The 20,487-nt window shown below is 36.6% G+C and overlaps 1 protein-coding gene across 1 annotated transcript in view; it reads left to right on the top strand.

Moving 5' to 3' along the window:
• The window catches only part of CACNB4 (calcium voltage-gated channel auxiliary subunit beta 4), a 555,359-nt gene that overhangs the window by 531,815 nt on the left and 3,057 nt on the right, over window positions 1–20,487 (top strand). The window contains exons 10-12 of the mRNA XM_053698302.1: window positions 315–424; window positions 17,815–17,966; window positions 18,281–18,376. Of these exons, the coding sequence (XP_053554277.1) occupies window positions 315–424; window positions 17,815–17,966; window positions 18,281–18,376 (358 nt within the window). The remainder of the gene's footprint in view (window positions 1–314; window positions 425–17,814; window positions 17,967–18,280; window positions 18,377–20,487) is intronic.

Raw genomic sequence — 20,487 nt, 5'->3', positions numbered from 1 at the left:
TAAGTGCTATTCTCCTAATCACACGAATAGCAAGCAATAAAGATCCACAAGCTCAGATATAGTGCTAGGGAACAGCTGTGTAACTTTAAGCTTTATAACAAACACATAAAAAAAAAATTTATTATTTTTCTGTACATAATAAAAATAATACAAAGGAAAAATAAGCACAATCAAAGTTATAAAATTAATTAAATTAATTAGCCAAAATCATTAATTTCCAAAAAAATATCACCTATGTTTTATTTTAATAGCATTTAACTCTGATGTCTTTTGTATGTATGTTGTTTTTAGTATTCTTTGTTTTTGTTTTTGAGGATATCAATCACTAGAGTTACAGCAGATATTTCTCTCGCCAAGAGATCAGTGTTGAATAATCCAAGCAAGAGGGCAATAATTGAACGTTCAAACACCAGGTCCAGTTTAGGTAAGAAGTTTGTAAATCTATTTCTGATGGCTGTATGTTATGTTATAGATAAGCAACATTTAAAAAAAACATTTGAAAATGACCATATTTTAGTTCATCAAAATTTGTAATTTGTGAATAATAAAGCTAAACAGATACATTACATGTTTTGTATTTAGATGAATACTCCCTTTGTGTTCAATTATTGATTCCAATTGGTTAATGCTATATTTAAAAAGACCTGATTATTGTGGTCCATTATGACTGATGAAACGGCCGTTTATTTAAGACCAAGAAACGCGTTGCATTGTCAAGGAGAAACATTTTGATGCCCCAGATACCTACTGCTTTTGTTTTTATTTGTGTTTTTAAATAAAATACTTTTTAACTTGAGCAGTGTGGTATAGCATAATAAACAGCACCTTTGGAGACTGTTCCTGATATATATATATATATGTGGGTGAGTTAATACACCCCAATCTATCAGTTTGCATCTACTAACACACTGATACACCCCAATCTATCAGTTTGCATCTACTAGCACACTGGGGTGCTCTTGCTAAATAGGAGTACCCATTTGTATTGTTTAATTCTTCCCTGTTTGATGCATCTGATTGATACGCACAAGAGGCGCCCGTCTATTTGTTTGATATTCTAGAAACATAAAGGGACACTAAACCCATTTTTTTTCTTTAATAATTCAGATAGAGTATGCAATTGTATATCAACTTTCTAATTTACTCCAATTATCAATTTTTCTTCGTTCTCTTGCTATTTTTATTTAAAAAGCAGGATTTTTTGGTTGAGAACCTGGGTTATGCTTGCTTATTGGTTTGCTAAATGTAGCTACCAATAAGCAAGAGTTATCCATGGCGCTGAACCTAAAATGGGCTTGTTAAATAAAGATAGCAAGAGAACGAAGAAAAATTGACAGTAGCAGTAAATTAGAAAGTTGCTTAAAATTGCATACTCTGTCTGAATCATTAAAGAAAAAATGTGGGTTTAGTATCCCTTTAAGTTATAAAATGGACATAAAAATGCTAAAAGAAAATGCTGTAATGAGCATTTTTATTATTGCACTCATTTCTTGTTATGTGTTTCTAGAATTTGTTTAGCCCTTGCAAAGTGGCTAATCATGGCCTACAGGGACCTATCTGAACATATCTGTTAAGCCAATGACAAGCGGCAAATCACCACTAGCTCCAAGTAGTGCGCTGATGCTTTGCAGCTGAATTTTACTGTGAGTCAGGGCTGGACTGCGACCAAAAATAGGCCTGGGCATTTAAAGGCAAAGCAGCCCCCCCCCCCATTTCTTATTTAACTGTATATCAAATGGAAAATATATATATATATACACACACTGGTGTGTGTGTGTGTGTATATATATATATATATATATATATATACATACAGTGGGGCAAAAAAGTATTTAGTCAGCCACCAATTGTACAAGTTCTCCCACTTAAGAAGATGAGAGAGGCCTGTAATTTTCATCATAGGTATACCTCAACTATGAGAGACAAAATGTGGAAACAAATCCAGACAATCACATTGTCTGATTTGGAAAGAATTTATTTGCAAATTATGGTGGAAAATAAGTAATTGGTCAATATCAAAAGTTCATCTCAATACTTTGTTATATATTCTTTGTTGGCAATGACAGAGGTCAAACATTTTCTGTAAGTCTTCACAAGGTTGTCACACACTGTTGCTGGTATGTTGGCCCATTCCTGCATGCAGATCTCCTTTAGAGCAGTGATGTTTTGGGGCTGTCGCTGGGCAACATGGACTTTCAACTCCCTCCAAAGGTTTTCTATGGGGTTGAGATCTGGAGACTGGCTAGGCCACTCCAGGACCTTAAAATGCTTCTTACAAAGACACTCCTTCATTGCCCGGGTGGTGTGTTTGGGATCATTGTCATGCTGAAAGACCCAGCCACGTTTCATCTTCAATGCCCTTGCTGATGGAAGGAGGTTTGCACTCAAAATCTCATGATACATGGCTCCATTCATTCTTTCATGTACACAGATCAGTCATCCTGTTCCCTTTGCAGAGAAACAGCCCCAAAGCATGATGTTGCCACCCCCATGCTGCACAGTAGATATGGTGTTCTTTGGTTGCAAACACGACGAGTTGTGTTTATACCAAACAGTTCAACTTTGGTTTCATCTGACCATATGACATTCTCCCAATTCGCTTCTGAATCATCCAAATGCTCTCTAGCATACTTCAGACGGGCCCGAACATGTACTGGCTTAAGCAGGGGGACACGTCTGGCACTGCAGGAGCTGAGTCCCTGGCGGCGTAGTGTGTTACTGATGGTAGCCTTTGTTACGTTGGTCCCAGCTTTCTGCAGGTCATTCACTAGGTCCCCCCGTGTGGTTCTGGGATGTTTGCTCACCGTTCTTGTGATCATTTTGACCCCACGGGGTGAAATCTTGCGTGGAGCCTCAGATCGAGAGAGATTATCAGTGATCTTGTATGTCTTTCATTTTCTAATTATTGCTCCCACAGTTGATTTCTTCACACCAAGTTGCTTGCCTATTGCAGATTCATTCTTCCCAGCCTGGTGCAGGTCTACAATTTTGTTTCTGGTGTCCTTCGACAGCTCTTTGGTCTTCACCATAGTGGAGTTTGGAGTGTGACTGTTTGAGGTTGTGGACAGGTGTCTTTTATACTGATAACAAGTTCAAACAGGTGCCATTAATACAGGTAATGAGTGGAGGACAGAGGAGCCTCTTAAAGAAGAAGATACAGGTCTGTGAGAGACAGAAATCTTGCTTGTTTGTAGGTGACCAAATACTTATTTTCCACCATAATATGCAAATAAATTCTTTCCAAATCAGACAATGTGATTGTCTGGATTTGTTTCCACATTTTGTCTTTTATAGTTGAAAAGTCAGAAATTGCCCAAGCACCAAGGGTGTAGCAAAACTTGTTTGCAGGTGTGCCAACTATTGGACCTGCACCAAGGTCCCAAGAAACAGTCCAAAAATAATAGTATAGCTGCACCACCAATTGTATTAAAACATCATGTTTTTATTTAGCCACTTTAAAACAGACAACGTTTCGGACCCATGTCCTTATTCATGTCTAACATTCAACTCTAAAAACAAACCTTATAAAGGCTGTAGCACCACCCACCACACCTATTTTCACCTGTGTTCACTTAATACAAAATACATTTTACTTTTGTGTTACTTAATGCCATCTAGTGGCCATCATTAAAGGGACATTATACACTCATTTTTTCTTTGCATAAATGTTTTGTAGATAATCTATTTATATAGCCCATAAAGTTGTTTTTTTTAATTAATGTATAGTTTTGCTTATTTTTAAATAACATTGCTCTGATTTTCAGACTCCTAACCAAGCCCCAAAGTTTTATGTGAATACGCTCGACTACCTACTCCAGCTTGCTCCTGTTTGTGTAAAGGGTCTTTTCATATGCAAAAGAAGGGGGAGGGGGGGAGTGTCTTATCTGCCACTTGCAGTGGGCTTTCCAGCTACCTTTTCAACAGAGGTAAACTGACAGCTTCTAAGTAAGTTTTTAAACAGTTTTATACTGAATTTTTATATCAGTATCTGTGCATATTATTCTTTATAGTAGTGTCTATTACATGCAGTTATATGAAAATGAGTGTATACTGTCCCTTTAACATCTCTTGTTGCATTATCATACTTTTTCAACAAAGGACATAAAGAAAACAAAAACTTTTTTCATCATTGTTAATTATACATCAGGTTAATATACTCAGTATAGAAAAGGAATAAATATAAACTTATTATATTTATTCATTGTATTGCAATGTATCTTTTTCATAAAAAAAACATAAAAAAGAGATTTTTGCTTTTTCTTAACTCTCTTTAGACATTGCTAATTCAAATATCTTTTGACAAAAGGCCAATCTTCATTATTTCCCTTCCAATTAGATCATATTAAATGATCATCTTAAAAAGAGAATAATTCTTGGAGTTGATAAACAATTCTCAAACACGTCCTTCAACAAAGGATATAAAAACAAAAAGGTCAACCCAAAAAGAATTCTCTCCTTTATAAAAATTCAAGTTTCCAAAACCCTCCACATAATCAGCATTAAATAAGGGAACAGTTTGTTAAAGATCTCAATAGTGCTACACAGCATATAAAGTTCAAACTGACCATAAGTGAGGCAAGGATTGATTTCCTTGATACCTCAGTATATAAACAAGATGGGCTGTTAGCTGTTGATCTTTTTAAAAAACAGACAGACTATAACAATCTATTGCACTATAAGAGTGCGCATTCCCCGGCACTGTTAAAAAGTTTACCCAAAAGCCAATTTATGCGAGTAAAACGAATTGTCTCAGATGAAAATCTGGTAAAAGAGAGATTATTGGAAATGGGTGAACATTTTAAACAGAGGGGATACCCAAGTAACCTAATTGAACAGGGGATTGAAGATGTATTGCAGATCCCTAGGACAGAATTACTTAAGGACAGGATGAGAAATAAGAAAGATAAAAGAATGATCTTTGTTAATGATTATTCGCCTTGGAGTAACCAAATACAAAAAGTACTAAAAAAACATTGGCACATTTTACAAATTTCTAATCCCAATGTTGAAGAATTCTCTAGTCCCCCTATGGCTGCCTTCAAAAGAGGTAAGAACCTTAAAGATACATTGGACAAAGCTGATGTGGGCCCAAGGAGTAGGATTACCCAGGGGCACATTGGGCATAAAAACTTGGGATGTTTCTCATGCCTTAATTGTCAAAATTGCAATAGTATCATTAGGGGCCCCTTTTTTACACACCCCTCGTCGGGTAAGAAGTATAAACTTAGAGATTACTATACTTGTAACTCTAAGTTTGTGGTGTATCTGATTAAATGCCCATGTGGTCTGGGGTATGTTGGCGAGACCACCAAGAAGGTACGGGAGCGCATTAACCAACACAAAAGTAATATTAGAACAGGTAAATTGGATGCCCCTGTATCTCACCACTTCATTACTGCTGGGCATCAGATCAATCAGCTGAGATTCCAGATATTGGAACATATAGATCTTCCTAGGAGGGGTGGTAATAGGGTTAAGCTGTTAAAGTATAGAGAATTGTACTGGATTCATGAACTGGGGACTATGACACCCAATGGAATGAATAGGGAAATGGATTGGAGTGTGTGTCAGTAAGTATGGATGATTAGGTTCTTGATAGCAGTTTTACTGACAAGTTTTTTCATAAAATGCCTTGGGTTTAAAACTTCAGGGATACGGATGGTTGTATTTACTCTGTTCTTTGGGTATCTTTTGTTGAAAGGTTTTTTTTTCATATTTTTGAATTTTAATTCATTTAGTCAATATTTTCCCTAATTTAATGCTGATTATGTGGAGGGTTTTGGAAACTTGAATTTTTATAAAGGAGAGAATTCTTTTTGGGTTGACCTTTTTGTTTTTATATCCTTTGTTGAAGGACGTGTTTGAGAATTGTTTATCAACTCCAAGAATTATTCTCTTTTTAAGATGATCATTTAATATGATCTAATTGGAAGGGAAATAATGAAGATTGGCCTTTTGTCAAAAGATATTTGAATTAGCAATGTCTAAAGAGAGTTAAGAAAAAGCAAAAATCTCTTTTTTATGTTTTTTTATGAAAAAGATACATTGCAATACAATGAATAAAGATAATAAGTTTATATTTATTCCTTTTCTATACTGAGTATATTAACCTGATGTATAATTAACAATGATGAAAAAAGTTTTTGTTTTCTTTATGTCCTTTGTTGAAAAAGTATGATAATGCAACAAGAGATGTTAATGATGGCCACTAGATGGCATTACGTAACACAAAAGTAAAATGTATTTTGTATTAAGTGAACACAGGTGAAAATAGGTGTGGTGGGTGGTGCTACAGCCTTTATAAGGTTTGTTTTTAGAGTTGAATGTTAGACATGAATAAGGACATGGGTCCGAAACGTTGTCTGTTTTAAAGTGGCTAAATAAAAACATGATGTTTTAATACAATTGGTGGTGCAGCTATACTATTATTTTTGGTCTTTTATAGTTGAGGTATACCTATGATGAAAATTACAGGCCTCTCTCATCTTCTTAAGTGGGAGAACTTGCACAATTGGTGGCTGACTAAATACTTTTTTGCCCCACTGTACATACACATATATACACACACACATACGCAAACATACACACACACATACATACACACAAACACACACATATACATACACACACACACACACATATATATATATACATATATACACATTCATACACTCATACATACACACACATATAAATGCATATAAATACATATACAAAGATAAACATGCACAGAAACTGGAGAATAAATACACTTTACATATACCTCCTGTCCCAGTACTGAAAATACATGAAGAACAGTGTATACATTTTTAATTCTCTTGCAGCATTCCCCAACGAAGACCTATTATGGGAGATAGTTGTGCTGTCATAAAATACGGGAGCATAAAATAGTGTAAGGTGACAAGCAACACAATGCTGCTAATCTGTAGTGTGCAAGTTACTAGGCTGTAAATGCTCCTTCTGCAGCTAAAAACACTTTTAATGTGCTGTACTCCTCTTACCTTCAGAGAGTTCTTTCCTACTCCTGGAGGATCACACAGCACCGCGCAAGGGGGAAGTGTAAGGAGGAGAGAGGTTTCTAAGGCAACACTTCCTGTGTAAACAAGCATCAGTGCCGATGTTCTGTTGTGTTTGCCTACCGCGTTATGTTTGCCTACATACGTAATGCTTATGGCCACGCCTACAATAAACTTGCTAATACCCTTTGCACGCATGCGCTCACTGCCGCAGACGGCAAATATTAGAGCACAACGCCTATAATAAACTTGCAAATACCCCTTTCACGCATGCGCTCACTGCCGCAGTTGGCAAATATTATGGTACACCGTCCACAATTTTGGCACTAGCTGGGGACATCAAAATACTGTATCAGTGGCAAAAAATGCTTCCTACAACTGTGTTCTTTTATTCTGTATATTGAATATTATTATTAGACTGATGTATTTGATTAAAGAGTGAACTATTTAAATAAAGCAGACATAATAAATAGTTTAAAAAAACTGTCATGTATAAGCGTTTCATCATAAAAGGGAATGTTTGGAACTATTTTGACCCTTCCACTAGGTATTTACCTGTAATAAAAGACACAACACCAGAAATGGGGTACAAAGGCCGCAGCTTTTTATTTATAAAACACATATAACAAGTTATAAGTAACTCAAAACACTTAAACCCAACCTAGCTTGCCCATAGCAGTCACAGATTCTCCATTATCCAAATCATTCCTCACCAACCTCTCTCCTGCCAATCCAGGAGGTACCCATAACTGCTATTCCACAAGGCAAGCACTCTGCCAACCTGCTGCGACATGTCTTCCTTCTACCTAAGGGAGGGTGCTTCTTCCCCCACAGACCTTGTAACTGATTTTGGCGCTCTTTTTAGGCACTTCCCCACTTTATATACTCCTCTCTGTCAGCCCCTCCTTTTCCCATCTTTCACCTATCACGGTTTACCTATGCAGGGGTCAAATGCCCCTCCCATGTATTCACATTTCCAGGGCTTCCTATATTTTGTCTGCTTTATTGAAATACGTTGACTCCTTTAATCAAATACATCAGTATAATAATATTCAATATACTGAATAAAAGAGCATATTGCCTTTTTTGCACTGATATTTTCATGTCCCCAGCTAGTGCCAAAATTGTGGACGGTGTTCTGTAATATTTGGCAGTGAGCACATGCGTGCACAGAGTATTTGCAAGTTTATTGTAGGTGTGACAGTAGGTAGGCAAACGTAACGCGGTAGGCAAACCTAACAGAACACCACAGCAGAGGCACAGCTGCTATAAGGAGAAAGAAAATCACAACAATATAAACTCTCACTAATTCCTACACTGATTCCTCCCCAGCACACGTGCCAGCATCGTTCACTGCACCGTGCCTGGATCTGACTGGCAGCTGCTCAGTGCTCTAACTCACTAAAGTTTTGAGGGCAACTGGCAAGCCGACCTCCAGCACTGCAGTTTCACATCATATGTCATGATGTCATGTCACACAGCCGCAGCCCACACCGTACTGTGCTTCAGCTCCTGCTTGACCCACACATCTGTTACACATACAGTGTTTCTGTGTCTGCACCTAGTCCAGATGTGATGCTCCAGTTTGAAGGTTAGGCTGGCATCTCTGCCGTTTTCAAACATTATGACAAGTCACATCTGATTTCAGTTACAAGCCAATGACCAGATAGATATGTTGTACTTCTAAAAATAAGAAAAAGAAAAAGTTAAGAGTACTGGCACTAGTTAAGTGTATCTAGGAATATATGGAACTAGTAATTGTTCCGGTGCTTACCCACCTGAAATGTAACAGTAGGGAGAAAAAGAGGTAAGAGAACCTCCAGAAAGTAGGTGGTTTAAGCTAGCACTCATTCCTATCTAGTATAGTTAAAAAATAACCTTTATTTAGTATAATTAATACTGGCCTAAATACCTGGTGTACCATTTAAAACTAAGTCACATAAGTCCCCCTGTTTCCTGGCCGATAGCAGCTCCCTCGGCTTCAGGTGACAGGGACAAATGGACTCTAATTTAAAAACAACAACAATTACCAACGTGCAAAAAAGTGCACAATATCTTAAGCAGCAAACTAGTTTCGGCTGTACTATCAGCCTTTCTCAATGCTATAGACAAACCGAGGCCCGGGTGCCACCCCTTTATATAGCACAAAGTATAGACCTATCAGCCAATCAAATTCGGCTTTGAGGATACTCCTACTTATTATCCAATCCTGGTGTTTCTCTGTATTGTGACGTGCATTGGCAAACAAATGTGCATCTGTCAGAAAAATCGCTAATACATCCGATATATTATATGTGTCTCAAACTACATTCAATTAAGGTTTATTGCTATATATCATCAATTGTAGTACTTGCGATTCATATATAAGTCTGAGTCCACATAGGACTCTGTAATTACGATACACACACACACACGCGCATGCCAAATAACCACTTTCATTGGTCCACACATGCATACCCCTATTTGGCATTGTCCAATCGGATAAACAAATCTCCGGGTGGAAAGTAACACTATACCGGAACACCGCTGCTTAATAGAGCAAGCAAACTCTCTCCTTGTCATTGTTCAAACATGTTACCAAACATCAGGTGTATTACTACTAGTATAATCCCTGTGTAAGCAATGTCAGTGTCCGACATAGTACAAATGTATTGCAGTTTCACGTGGGATTATGGAATTTAGACTGATTCGATTCTCATTGTTGTTCTTAAGATTATTCCATATTTAAAATACTGTGTTTATTGTACATATAGGAAGCAAATTGCCTTCCAATGTATGCGCTCATATCATGTTCTGACATTAATACCTGCTTTATAAACAACAGCAAAAGCATTTTTTGCACAAATAACACCCCAAGACATGTATAAATGTAATCGTAAAAGTATTCCTTGAAATCCCTTACTGCACTAAGTGGTTTATATGAACATGACATGTTCCACTGTTTTTATGTGTTGTGTTACTCTGATAATGATGGATGGATTACTACCATAGAGGGATAATTTATGTGGTTTCCAAATAAATTCTCAGTTATGCGTGGTTATTATGATTGCACTGTCTAAAACTTCTAATCGTAAATATGGCAAAACATAAAGAATGTATAGTTTGTTGTCACCTTCCCTGTACTAGCACTATACTGTCTTAGTGTGAAAACACATATTGGTATTGTGAAATATTAGGCTGATGACATTCGTATATTATACATTTATCGATATTATTAAATAATCATAGATTATGTAATTGGCACATAGAATTATTAGAGTATACAAAAGAATTGGTTAAGGATATAGGAAGTGCTATGGGCGGCTATATACTTCTAAAAATAACATGATAACAATATTGAGCAATTTGACCTATTTTCCCAATAAATGTGATGAAATTGGTTAAATAAAAAATGTGTTTGTTTTGCTTTATTAGTCTGCACTTGCTCTGTTAGATTATATGCTTTATTTCTCTCTTCTGTCGCTAAGTTTCAGTCTATGCCTCTCTGTGTCTGTGGCCCTCCGTCTGTGTACCCCATAGTCCTGACATTCAGACAAACTGTTTGAATGGCATTTTCTTTCTTTATTTCTAGAGCTCTCACCTTTTCCACTGTCTATTGAAAACCACCTCTCTATACTCCATTTCAGGGGTATTCTTCACTCTGCAGTACAGTAGATGTAGAAGTCCAGCCTAGTCAGTGTGTGTGTGTGTGTGTGTGTGTGTGCGGTAATGGTGGGCGAGGCTAAGGCAACCGACTTCCCCACAGCCCTACCAAACTACATCAATCACATGACATAAATAACATTTTGAGAATAACTAAAATCACTCCATGTGTGCTGTAACAGTGGGCGGAGCTAAGGCAGCTGCAGCCCACCGGGCATTTGCCCGGTATGCCTTATGGTCAGTCCAAGCCTGCTGTGAGTTTAAGCCCTTTGCAGAGTTTAAATGCCTAGGGTCAATCATAATCCTTAAGAAAAGTTTATCTATTTTGTTTTCTGCAAAATTCACCTTTAAAGCCTATATTGATTTTTCTAGGGAAATCATTAGATAAACTTTCTAAAGCCTTGTATTTGGCCCCATAGTTCTATGCCAGCACCAGTGCTATAATAAATACTTTATTACATTTAAACATTTTATTTTTGCAATTTTCTATCCTTTAAAATGCTTCATATCTGAAAAAATTGACTTGCAAAAAATAATGTTGCTTTTTTAGCTTTTTCAAATTAGTCTATTTTTTATGTGTTTTTTTCCCCCCACTGATTTCTATGTCTCTATAAGCAAAAGTACATTTACCATGAGAGCATACCTACTATACAGCAGCAGTGTTTACAAAAATGTTTTTGTAACAACTTAATAAATATAACACTTGAGACATGTGCACGCTCCTGAGCCTATTTAAAAATGGTTTTGAAGGGAAAAAAAGCTATGTTGTAAACAAAAGATACCAATAAAAAGAACTGTATTTGATAATAAGAGTAAATGGGAAAGTTTTTTTTATTATTACATGTACAAATCCCCAAATTCAAAATTCCAAAATTCATAATTTTTCTATTAATGATTTCTTTTACAAATAAACTTCTAGATTACGAGTTTTGCATTAGAGGCTATGCGACAAGAAGTGAGCGTAGAGCAAAATTTTGCTCATTACCGCACTCCAATATCAGCGCTGCTTAAGTCAGCGGTGAGCTGGTCGTACGTGCTTGTGCACGATTTCCCCATAGGAATCAACGGGGAGAGCCGGCTGAGAAAAAGTCTAACACCTGCAAAAAAAGCAGCGTAAAACTCACTAACACAGCCCCATTGATTCCTATGGGGAAATAAATTTATGTCTACAGCCTAACATGAACCCTGAGTCTAAACACCCCTAATCTTACACTTATTAACCCCTAATATGCCACCCTCAACATCGCCGACTGCATTATATTTATTAGCCCCTAATCCGCAGCTCTGAACACCGCCGCCAGCTACATTATACTTATGAACCCCTAATCTGCTGCCCCCAACATCGCCGACACCTACATTATATTTATTAACCCCTAATCTGCCGCACCCAATGTCGCTGCAACCTACATACACTTATTAACCCCTAATCTGCCGCCCCCAACGTCGCCGACACTATACTGAATGTATTAACCCCTAAATCTAAGTCTAACCCTAACCCTAGCACCCCCTAACTTAAATATAATTTAAATAAACCTAAATAAAATTACTATAATTAACTTCATTATTCCTATTTAAAACTAAATACTTACCTATAAAATAAACCCTAAGCTAGCTACAATATAACTAATAGTTACATTGTATCTAGCTTAGGGTTTCTTTTTATTTTACAGGCAAGTTTGTATTTATTTTAACTAGGTACAATAGTTATTAAATAGTTATTAACTATTTAATAACTACCTAGCTAAAATAAATACAAAAGTCCCTGTAAAATAAAACCTAACCTAAATTACAATAACACCTAACACTACACTATAATTAAATACATTTACTAAATTAAATACAATTAACTAAATTAAATTAAATTAGCTAAAGTGCAAAAAAAAAAAAAAAACCCACATACAGAGAATAATAAACAAATTACAGATATTTAAACTAATTACACCTAATCTAATAGCCCTATCAAAATAAAAAAGCCCCCCCAAAATAAAAAAAAACCTAGCCTAAACTAAACTACCAATAGCCCTTAAAAGGGCCTTTTGCGGGGCATTGCCCCAAAGTAATTAGCTCTTTTACCTGTAAAAGAAAATACAAACAACCCCCCCCAACAGTAAAACCCACCACCCACACAAACAACCCCCCAAATAAAATACTATCTAAAAAAACCTAAGCTCCCCATTGCCCTGAAAAGGGCATTTGGATGGGCATTGCCCTTAAAAGGGCAGTTAGCTCTTTTGCAGGCCCAAACTCTAACCTAAAAATAAAACCCACCCAATATACCCTTAAAAAAACCAAACACTAACCCCCTGAAGATCGACTTACAGTTCTGAAGACCGGACATCCATCCTCAAGGAAGCGGCAGTAGTCTTCATCCAACCGGGCCGAAGTCCTCAACAAAGCCAATAGGATTTTTTCAACCTTAATTCCGATTGGCTGACAGAATTCTATCAGCCAATCGGAATCTAAGGGACGCCATCTTGGATGACGTCACTTAAAGGTACCTTCATTCGTCGGGTAGTCCTCGGTTGAAGAGTATGCTCCGCATCGGATGTCTTGAAGATGGACCCGCTCCGTGTCGGATGGATGAAGATAGAAGATGCCGTCTGGATGAAGACTTCCGCCCGTCTGGAGGACCACTTTGCCCTGCTTGGATGAAGACTTCTGCCGGCTTCATTGAGGACTTTGGCCCGGTTGGATGAAGACCTCTGCCGCTTCCTTGAGGATAGATGTCCGGTCTTCAGAACTGTAAGTCGATCTTCAGGGGGTAAGTGTTAGGTTTTTTAAGGGTGTATTGGGTGGGTTTTATTTTTAGGTTAGGGTTTGGGCCTGCAAAAGAGCTAACTGCCCTTTTAAGGGCAATGCCCATCCAAATGCCCTTTTCAGGGCAATGGGGAGCTTAGGTTTTTTTATATAGCATTTTATTTGGGGGGTTGTTTGTGTGAGTGGTGGGATTTACTGTTGGGGGGTTGTTTGTATTTTTTTTTGCAGGTAAAAGAGCTGATTACTTTGGGGCAATGCCCCGCAAAAGGCCCTTTTAAGGGCTATTGGTAGTTTAGTTTAGGCTAGGGTTTTTTTTATTTTGGGGGGGGCTTTTTTATTTTGATAGGGCTATTAGATTAGGTGTAATTAGTTTAAATATCTGTAATTTGTTTATTATTCTCTGTAATTTAGGGTTTGTTTTTTTGTGCACTTTAGCTAATTTAATTTAATTTATTTAATTGTTTTCAATTTAGTTAATTTATTTAATTATAGTGTAGTGTTATGTGTTATTGTAACTTAGGTTAGGTTTTATTTTACAGGTACTTTTGTATTTATTTTAGCTAGGTAGTTATTAAATAGTTAATAACTATTTAATAACTATTGTACCTAGTTAAAATAAATACAAACTTGCCTGTAAAATAAAAATAAAGCCTAAGCTAGCTACAATGTAACTATTAGTTATATTGTAGCTAGCTTAGGGTTTATTTTATAGGTAAGTATTTAGTTTTAAATAGTAATAATTTAGGTTTTATTTAGATTTATTGTAATTATATTTAAGTTAGGGGGTGTTAAGGTGAGGGTTAGACTTAGGTTTAGGGGTTAATAAATTTAGTATAGTGGCGGCGACGTTGGGGGCGGCAGATTAGGGGTTAATAAGTGTAGGTAGGTGGCGGCGATGTTAGGGATGGCAGATTGGGGTTAATAATATGTTACTAATGTTTGCGAGGCGGGAGTGTGGCGGTTTAGGGATTAATATGTTTATTATAGTGGCGGTGACATTGGGGGCGGCAGATTAGGGGTTAATAAGTGTAGGTAGGTTGCGGCGACATTGGGGACGGCAGATTAGGGGTTAATAAAAATAATGTAGGTGTCGGCGATGTTGGGGGCAGCAGATTAGGGGTTCATAAATATAATGTAGGTGGCGGCGGTGTTCGGAGCTGCAGATTAGGGGTTAAAAATTTAATTTAGTGTTTGCGATGCGGGAGGGCCTCGGTTTAGGGGTTAATAGGTAGTTTATGGGTGTTAGTGTACTTTTTAGCACTTTAGTTATGAGTTTTATGTTACTGCGTTGTACCATAAAACTCTTAACTACTGACTTTTAAATGCGTTAGGACTCTTGACAGGGTAGGGTGTACCGCTCACTTTTTGGCCTCCCAGGACAGACTCATAATACCGGCGCTATGGAAGTCCCATAGAAAAGTTTACGTAAGTCGTTTTGCGGTAAGGCCAAAGAAGTGTGCGGTGACCCTAAACCTTTAAGGCTCGTAATAGCAGCGGAAGTAAAAAAGCAGCGTTAGGACCTCTTAACGCTGCTTTTTTACCTTAACGCACAGCTCGTAATCTAGCCGAAAATTATTAAAAATTATCATTTATCCCAACCACTAAGTCACAATCTTCTCTGCCTGTGTCTTTGGTTTTTGTGTTTTAAAATGCAAATGCTAGTCTATAATTATTTAAAGCAATTACTATAACAGTACTGTACTATCTTTCTAATGGTACTATGTATATAAAAGTATTAAAAATTATTTCAAACTACCTTTTTTGTTAAATGTATAAGCTGTATTGTGACATGTAAATATTGTCTAAGTGGCATAATATATTGTTCATTACTCTTGGTCCCATCCCCTCTCCAAACTGTCCCATTTAAAATATACAACTTTTCTGAAATCAAAACTATTTTTTCTGATCCCAAGTGGTTTTGTACCTGTATTTTAATTGTACACTCTTTCTGAATCATGAAAGGTTAATCTATTGGAGTTGATTCTTACACAATGTTTAATTGAATTGTTAAACATGCACCCGTCCAACAGCACATGTAAGGCCAGTTTACGAGTGGAGCGGTAGTTTTACATTAACCGTGTCGTGCGCAAAGAGCCACAGTAAACCCCTTTTAGGTTGCGCACAATAGTTAGCGCACCACTCATAATCTAGTCTGTAATGTTTTTTTATTTTTTAAATAGAATGTGTTTTTAATCTCTTTTATCTGACATAACTATAAAAAATAGGCACAGCTTAACTAATAAGATGCAGTTAATTATAAGCCATATATTCATGACAACTTGTGAATTTTCACACTATATTTTTAAAACTTAGTGAATAGTGAAACTATATGTGGATCTATCTGTGTTATTGCAGTTGAGAAAAGTGATAATTGGATGAAAATGATAGATATCTTGGTTGTTGCAAGGTTGATAATTAGATGCTTTGCGAAGTAGATGCACACACATGTAAGCTATATTTTTACATGCTCATTTTCACTGACTTTTGTAGACTTTTATTTTTGTATTTTCCAATTCTACAGACAGCAAAATTCACATTCTGTTTAGATGTGAAGATCTCTTATCCTATATTGAAGCATAAAGGGGTAGTCTGCTACATATTCAAACAGATAAGCCAGACTTATGATTAGATGTTTGATTTAGGTTACGCTATCCATATTGAGGCCCAGCGTTAAGAATAGCGCAAAATCTGGTATTACAAGTGAATGGTTAAATAGTTTTACCAAATAATCAGCTAGATTACAAGTTTGGCGTTATGAGTGAAAAAGCATTGTTATGCTTCATAACAATGCTTTTTCCCTAACGCCGCTATTACTAGTCATGTCGGTATAGCTGTACCGCACACCTTTTTGACCGTCACGCAACGTCAGTACCGCACTTTTAAAAAAGTCCTTTTTCAATGGGACTTCCATAGTGCTGCTATTATGAGTTTCGTTGTGAGGCCAAAAAGTGAGCGGTACAGCCTAAAATGACAAGATCTGTACCGCCATCTAAAGTCAGTAGTTATGAGTTTTACGTTACAAAGCTGTAGCATAAAACTAATAACTAAAGTGCTAAAAAGTACACTAACACCCATAAACTACCTATTAACCCCTAAACCGAGGCCCTCCCGCATTGCAAACACTAAAATAAAATTATTAACCCCTAATCTGCCACTCCGGACATCGCTGCCACTATTAAAATGTATTAACCCCTATTCCGCCGCTCCCCGTCGCCACTATAATAAACCTATTAACCCCTAAACCGCAAGCCCCCCCCACAACTAAATATACTAAATTAAACTATTAACCCCTAAACCTCTGGCCTTCCACATCACTACATAAATATATTAACCCCTAAACCTAACCCTAACGTAACTCTAAGCATAACCCTAACCCTAACGTAACCCTAACCCTAACACCCCCTTACTTAAATATAATTAAAATAAATCTAAATAAAACTTACAATTATTACCTAAATAATTCCTATTTAAAACTAAATACAAACTTACCTGTAAAAAAAACCTAAGCTAGCTACAAAATAACTAATAGTTACATTGTAGCTATCTTAGGTTTTATTTTATTTTTCACAGGTAAGTTGTATTTATTTTAACTAGGTAGACTAGTTAGTAAATAGTTATTAACTATTTACTAGCTACCTAATTAAAATAAATACAAAGTTACCTGTAAAATAAAACCTAACCAGCCTTACACTAAAACCTAACATTACAATAAAATAAAATAAATTAAAATATTAAAATACAATTATCTAAATTACAAAAAAAAATAAACACTAAATTACACCAAATAAAAAAAGAAATGATCAAAAATAAAAACGAATTACTCCTAATCTAATAGCCCTATCAAAATAAAAAGCCCCCCCCCCAAAACAAAAAAAAACCTAGCCTACACTAAACTACCAATAGCCCTTAAAAGGGCCTTTTGCGGGGCATTGCCCCAAAGAAATCAGCTCTTTTACCTGTAAAAAAAATACAAACAACTCCCCAACAGTAAAACCCACCACCCACCCAACCAAACCCCCCCAAAAAAAACCTATCTTAATAAACCTAAGCTAACCATTGCCCTGAAAAGGGCATTTGGATGGTCATTTCCCTTAAAAGGACATACATACACATATATACATACATACATATATGCATACGCAGATACACATACATCTCATATATATTTCCATTTAAGAGGAATTAGGTGTTGTTATCAGAAAACACCTTTTGGAATAGCCTTGTTTAGTTGATATGGATCTTGATTTATTAATTGGTAAATAGTAGCACTTTATAATTAACAAACATCATCTAAACAAACGTACACAACATATCATTAATAAAGGTTTTTATTTGTATGCTTCATGCGTAATTTAATTATTATGATATTGTAACACTTGTCCTCATTCTTTATCCTCAGCTGAAGTACAAAGTGAAATAGAAAGAATCTTTGAGTTGGCGCGGTCTTTACAGCTTGTTATTTTAGATGCAGATACCATTAATCATCCAGCACAACTAATCAAGACGTCATTAGCACCAATAATTGTACATGTCAAAGTGTCATCTCCAAAGGTAAATATCTGTATTTTGATGTTTTTTTTTCTTTATTTCTCTTTAAAAAGAAAGATCACTGTACCACATTGTTGTGATTGTTAGCCTTTTTATTACATACTGCTGAGAAAAAAATTAAAAGGTTGCATCGTCAGTGAAAATCCATATTTGTATTGAAAAATAACGTGTGAGATTATAATTTTAGAACATTTCTGTAATGTGTAAGGCATGTTCTTTTTAATGTATAATCACAGATGATCACAGATAAATAGATAAGAAAATGTATCTCATATAAACCAAGATAATGCATAAAACAGTGCTTTTTTTCTCTCTAGGTTTTACAACGGCTTATTAAATCCAGAGGAAAATCCCAAAGCAAACACCTAAATGTTCAATTAGTAGCTGCTGATAAGCTTGCTCAGTGCCCACCAGTAAGTTTACATATGAACTTTCCACTAGATGTCACCTTAAAGGGACATTATACACTCAGTTTTTCTTTGCATAAATGTTTTGTAGATGACCTATTTATATAGCCAATAAAGTTTTTTTTTTTTTTTAAATGTATAGTTTTGCTTATTTCTAAATAACATTGATCTGATTTTCAGACTCCTAACCAAGCCCCAAAGTTTTATGTGAATACAGTCGGCTACCTATTACAGCTTGCTCCTGTTTGTGTAAAGGGTCTTTTCATATGCAAAAGAAGGGGTAGGGGGAGAGTGTTTTATTTCCCACTTGCAGTGGGCTTTCCAACTACTTTTTCAACATAGCTAAACTGAGAGCTTCTAAGTAAGTTTTTAAACAGTTTTATACTTGATTTTATATCAGTATCTGTGCATCTTATTCTTTATAGTAGTGTCTATTACATGCAGCTATATGAAAATGAGTGTATACTGTCCCTTTAATAACGTTTTTAGCAGGGTTAAATAAAGTGTCAGAAGGAATGATTTCTTTCAACAGATGATAAAAGTCCACAAGATCATCACATGTGGGATATATTTCCTGTCTATCAGAAAGAAGCAAAACACCTCTACATTCCAGAGCTTTGCATCACCCTATACTTCTAGCATTCACCTACCATCCCCTGCTATGTTTTGCCTTCAGAAGGAGAAGGTAGAACTATAAAGTACTCTAGATCATTGATAGGGGTTTTCTAACCAGAGACCAAATTTCCCTATAAATAGGTTCTCATGAGCAGAGAGGAGGACAGGAATTCAGCTGGGAAGTGAGAAATGTCACAGTGGACCCCATTTGGAAAATAGATTTATCCACCAAACCCCTGGTCTACAGTGTGCTGCTACTTGAATATTCTTGGAAATAAGATTGCACTTCCTTAGAGGGACAAATGCAGTTGCAGCCCAGTGGCTATTTCCCTGAATATCTGTCATAGTGTTCACATGTTCATGGGGTACCAAACACTTTGTAGGCACTTTGGCACTGATTATGGCTATTTTTTATTTTTTTTTAAATGGTCACTGTTTTTTTAAGAGACCGTGTTTTGGCACTAGCACTTGGAGATCCACACAGTGGCACTCGTACTGCAGCCTCACCTAAGTTGATGAGTTGTCCAGTCTTCCTGAGGAATAACACTAAGATGTAAGACAGGGTCTTTAAGGCTGATCCTAAGCAGCCTACTGCTTACTTCTCTATATCTGAAACAGTTTCTGAGCTGGTGTCTAATGAGTGGAACAAACCTGGCTAGCAGATTTCCTCTTTTGTTCTACTGTCAGTGTGTCCTGTAGGGAGATGGCCATATTAGTCTGGTCAAAGGAACTATCACTGGCACTACGAAAATAAGATAGGTAGGAAAAGGAACCTGAATAATGGAACCGATGCTACCCCTAAATAATCAATATGAATATAAGGGAAAGAGGAGAAAGGGGCTATTAGCACTCAATAAGTCCAAAAACAGAGATTACTCTGTACTCCACAAACAATGCCCATACCCCAATAAAAAGCCGTATGTCACTCCCCTGTTTCCTGGCCGATAACAGGAAGCGTTGACTTCAGGTGACTTCAGGTGACAAGAGTGACAGTGACGATCAACATATACAGCAAAAGTAAAAAACAAACGTGTTTCAGCCGTATAACGGTCTTTCTCAATGTTAACTGCTGTGTATCAGTGTGAACAGTTATCGGCCAGGAAACAGGGGAGTGACATACGGCTTTTTATTGCGGTATTGGGATTGTTTGTGGAGTACAGAGTAATCTCTGTTTTTAGACTTATACAATAAAATTTAGTTTTATGTGTTTACTTATTTTGGTAGGATTGAGTGCTAATAGCCCCTTTCTCCTCTTTCCCTTATATTCATATTAGTCTGGTGCCATAACCTTTATGAGGTAGCATCAGGAGACTCATCATTAGAGGATATCCAGGATTGTGTTAAGCTGGTATGGGAACCTTATTCAGATGTAGTCTTGCCTACAATGTGTCATCTTCCTCTCAGGGGGATTTTTTTTTATAAGGCTTTTTGGATTCCGGTTTGACTGATGATTGAACACATTATTGTGTCCACCAAAGAGACCTCAAGCTAGGAAGCCCATG

Source organism: Bombina bombina, chromosome 1 (genome assembly GCF_027579735.1).
Source record: "Bombina bombina isolate aBomBom1 chromosome 1, aBomBom1.pri, whole genome shotgun sequence".
Lineage (NCBI taxonomy): Eukaryota > Metazoa > Chordata > Amphibia > Anura > Bombinatoridae > Bombina > Bombina bombina.
Note: the sequence above shows the minus strand (reverse complement) of the source record. Positions and strands in the feature narration are given on the sequence as shown.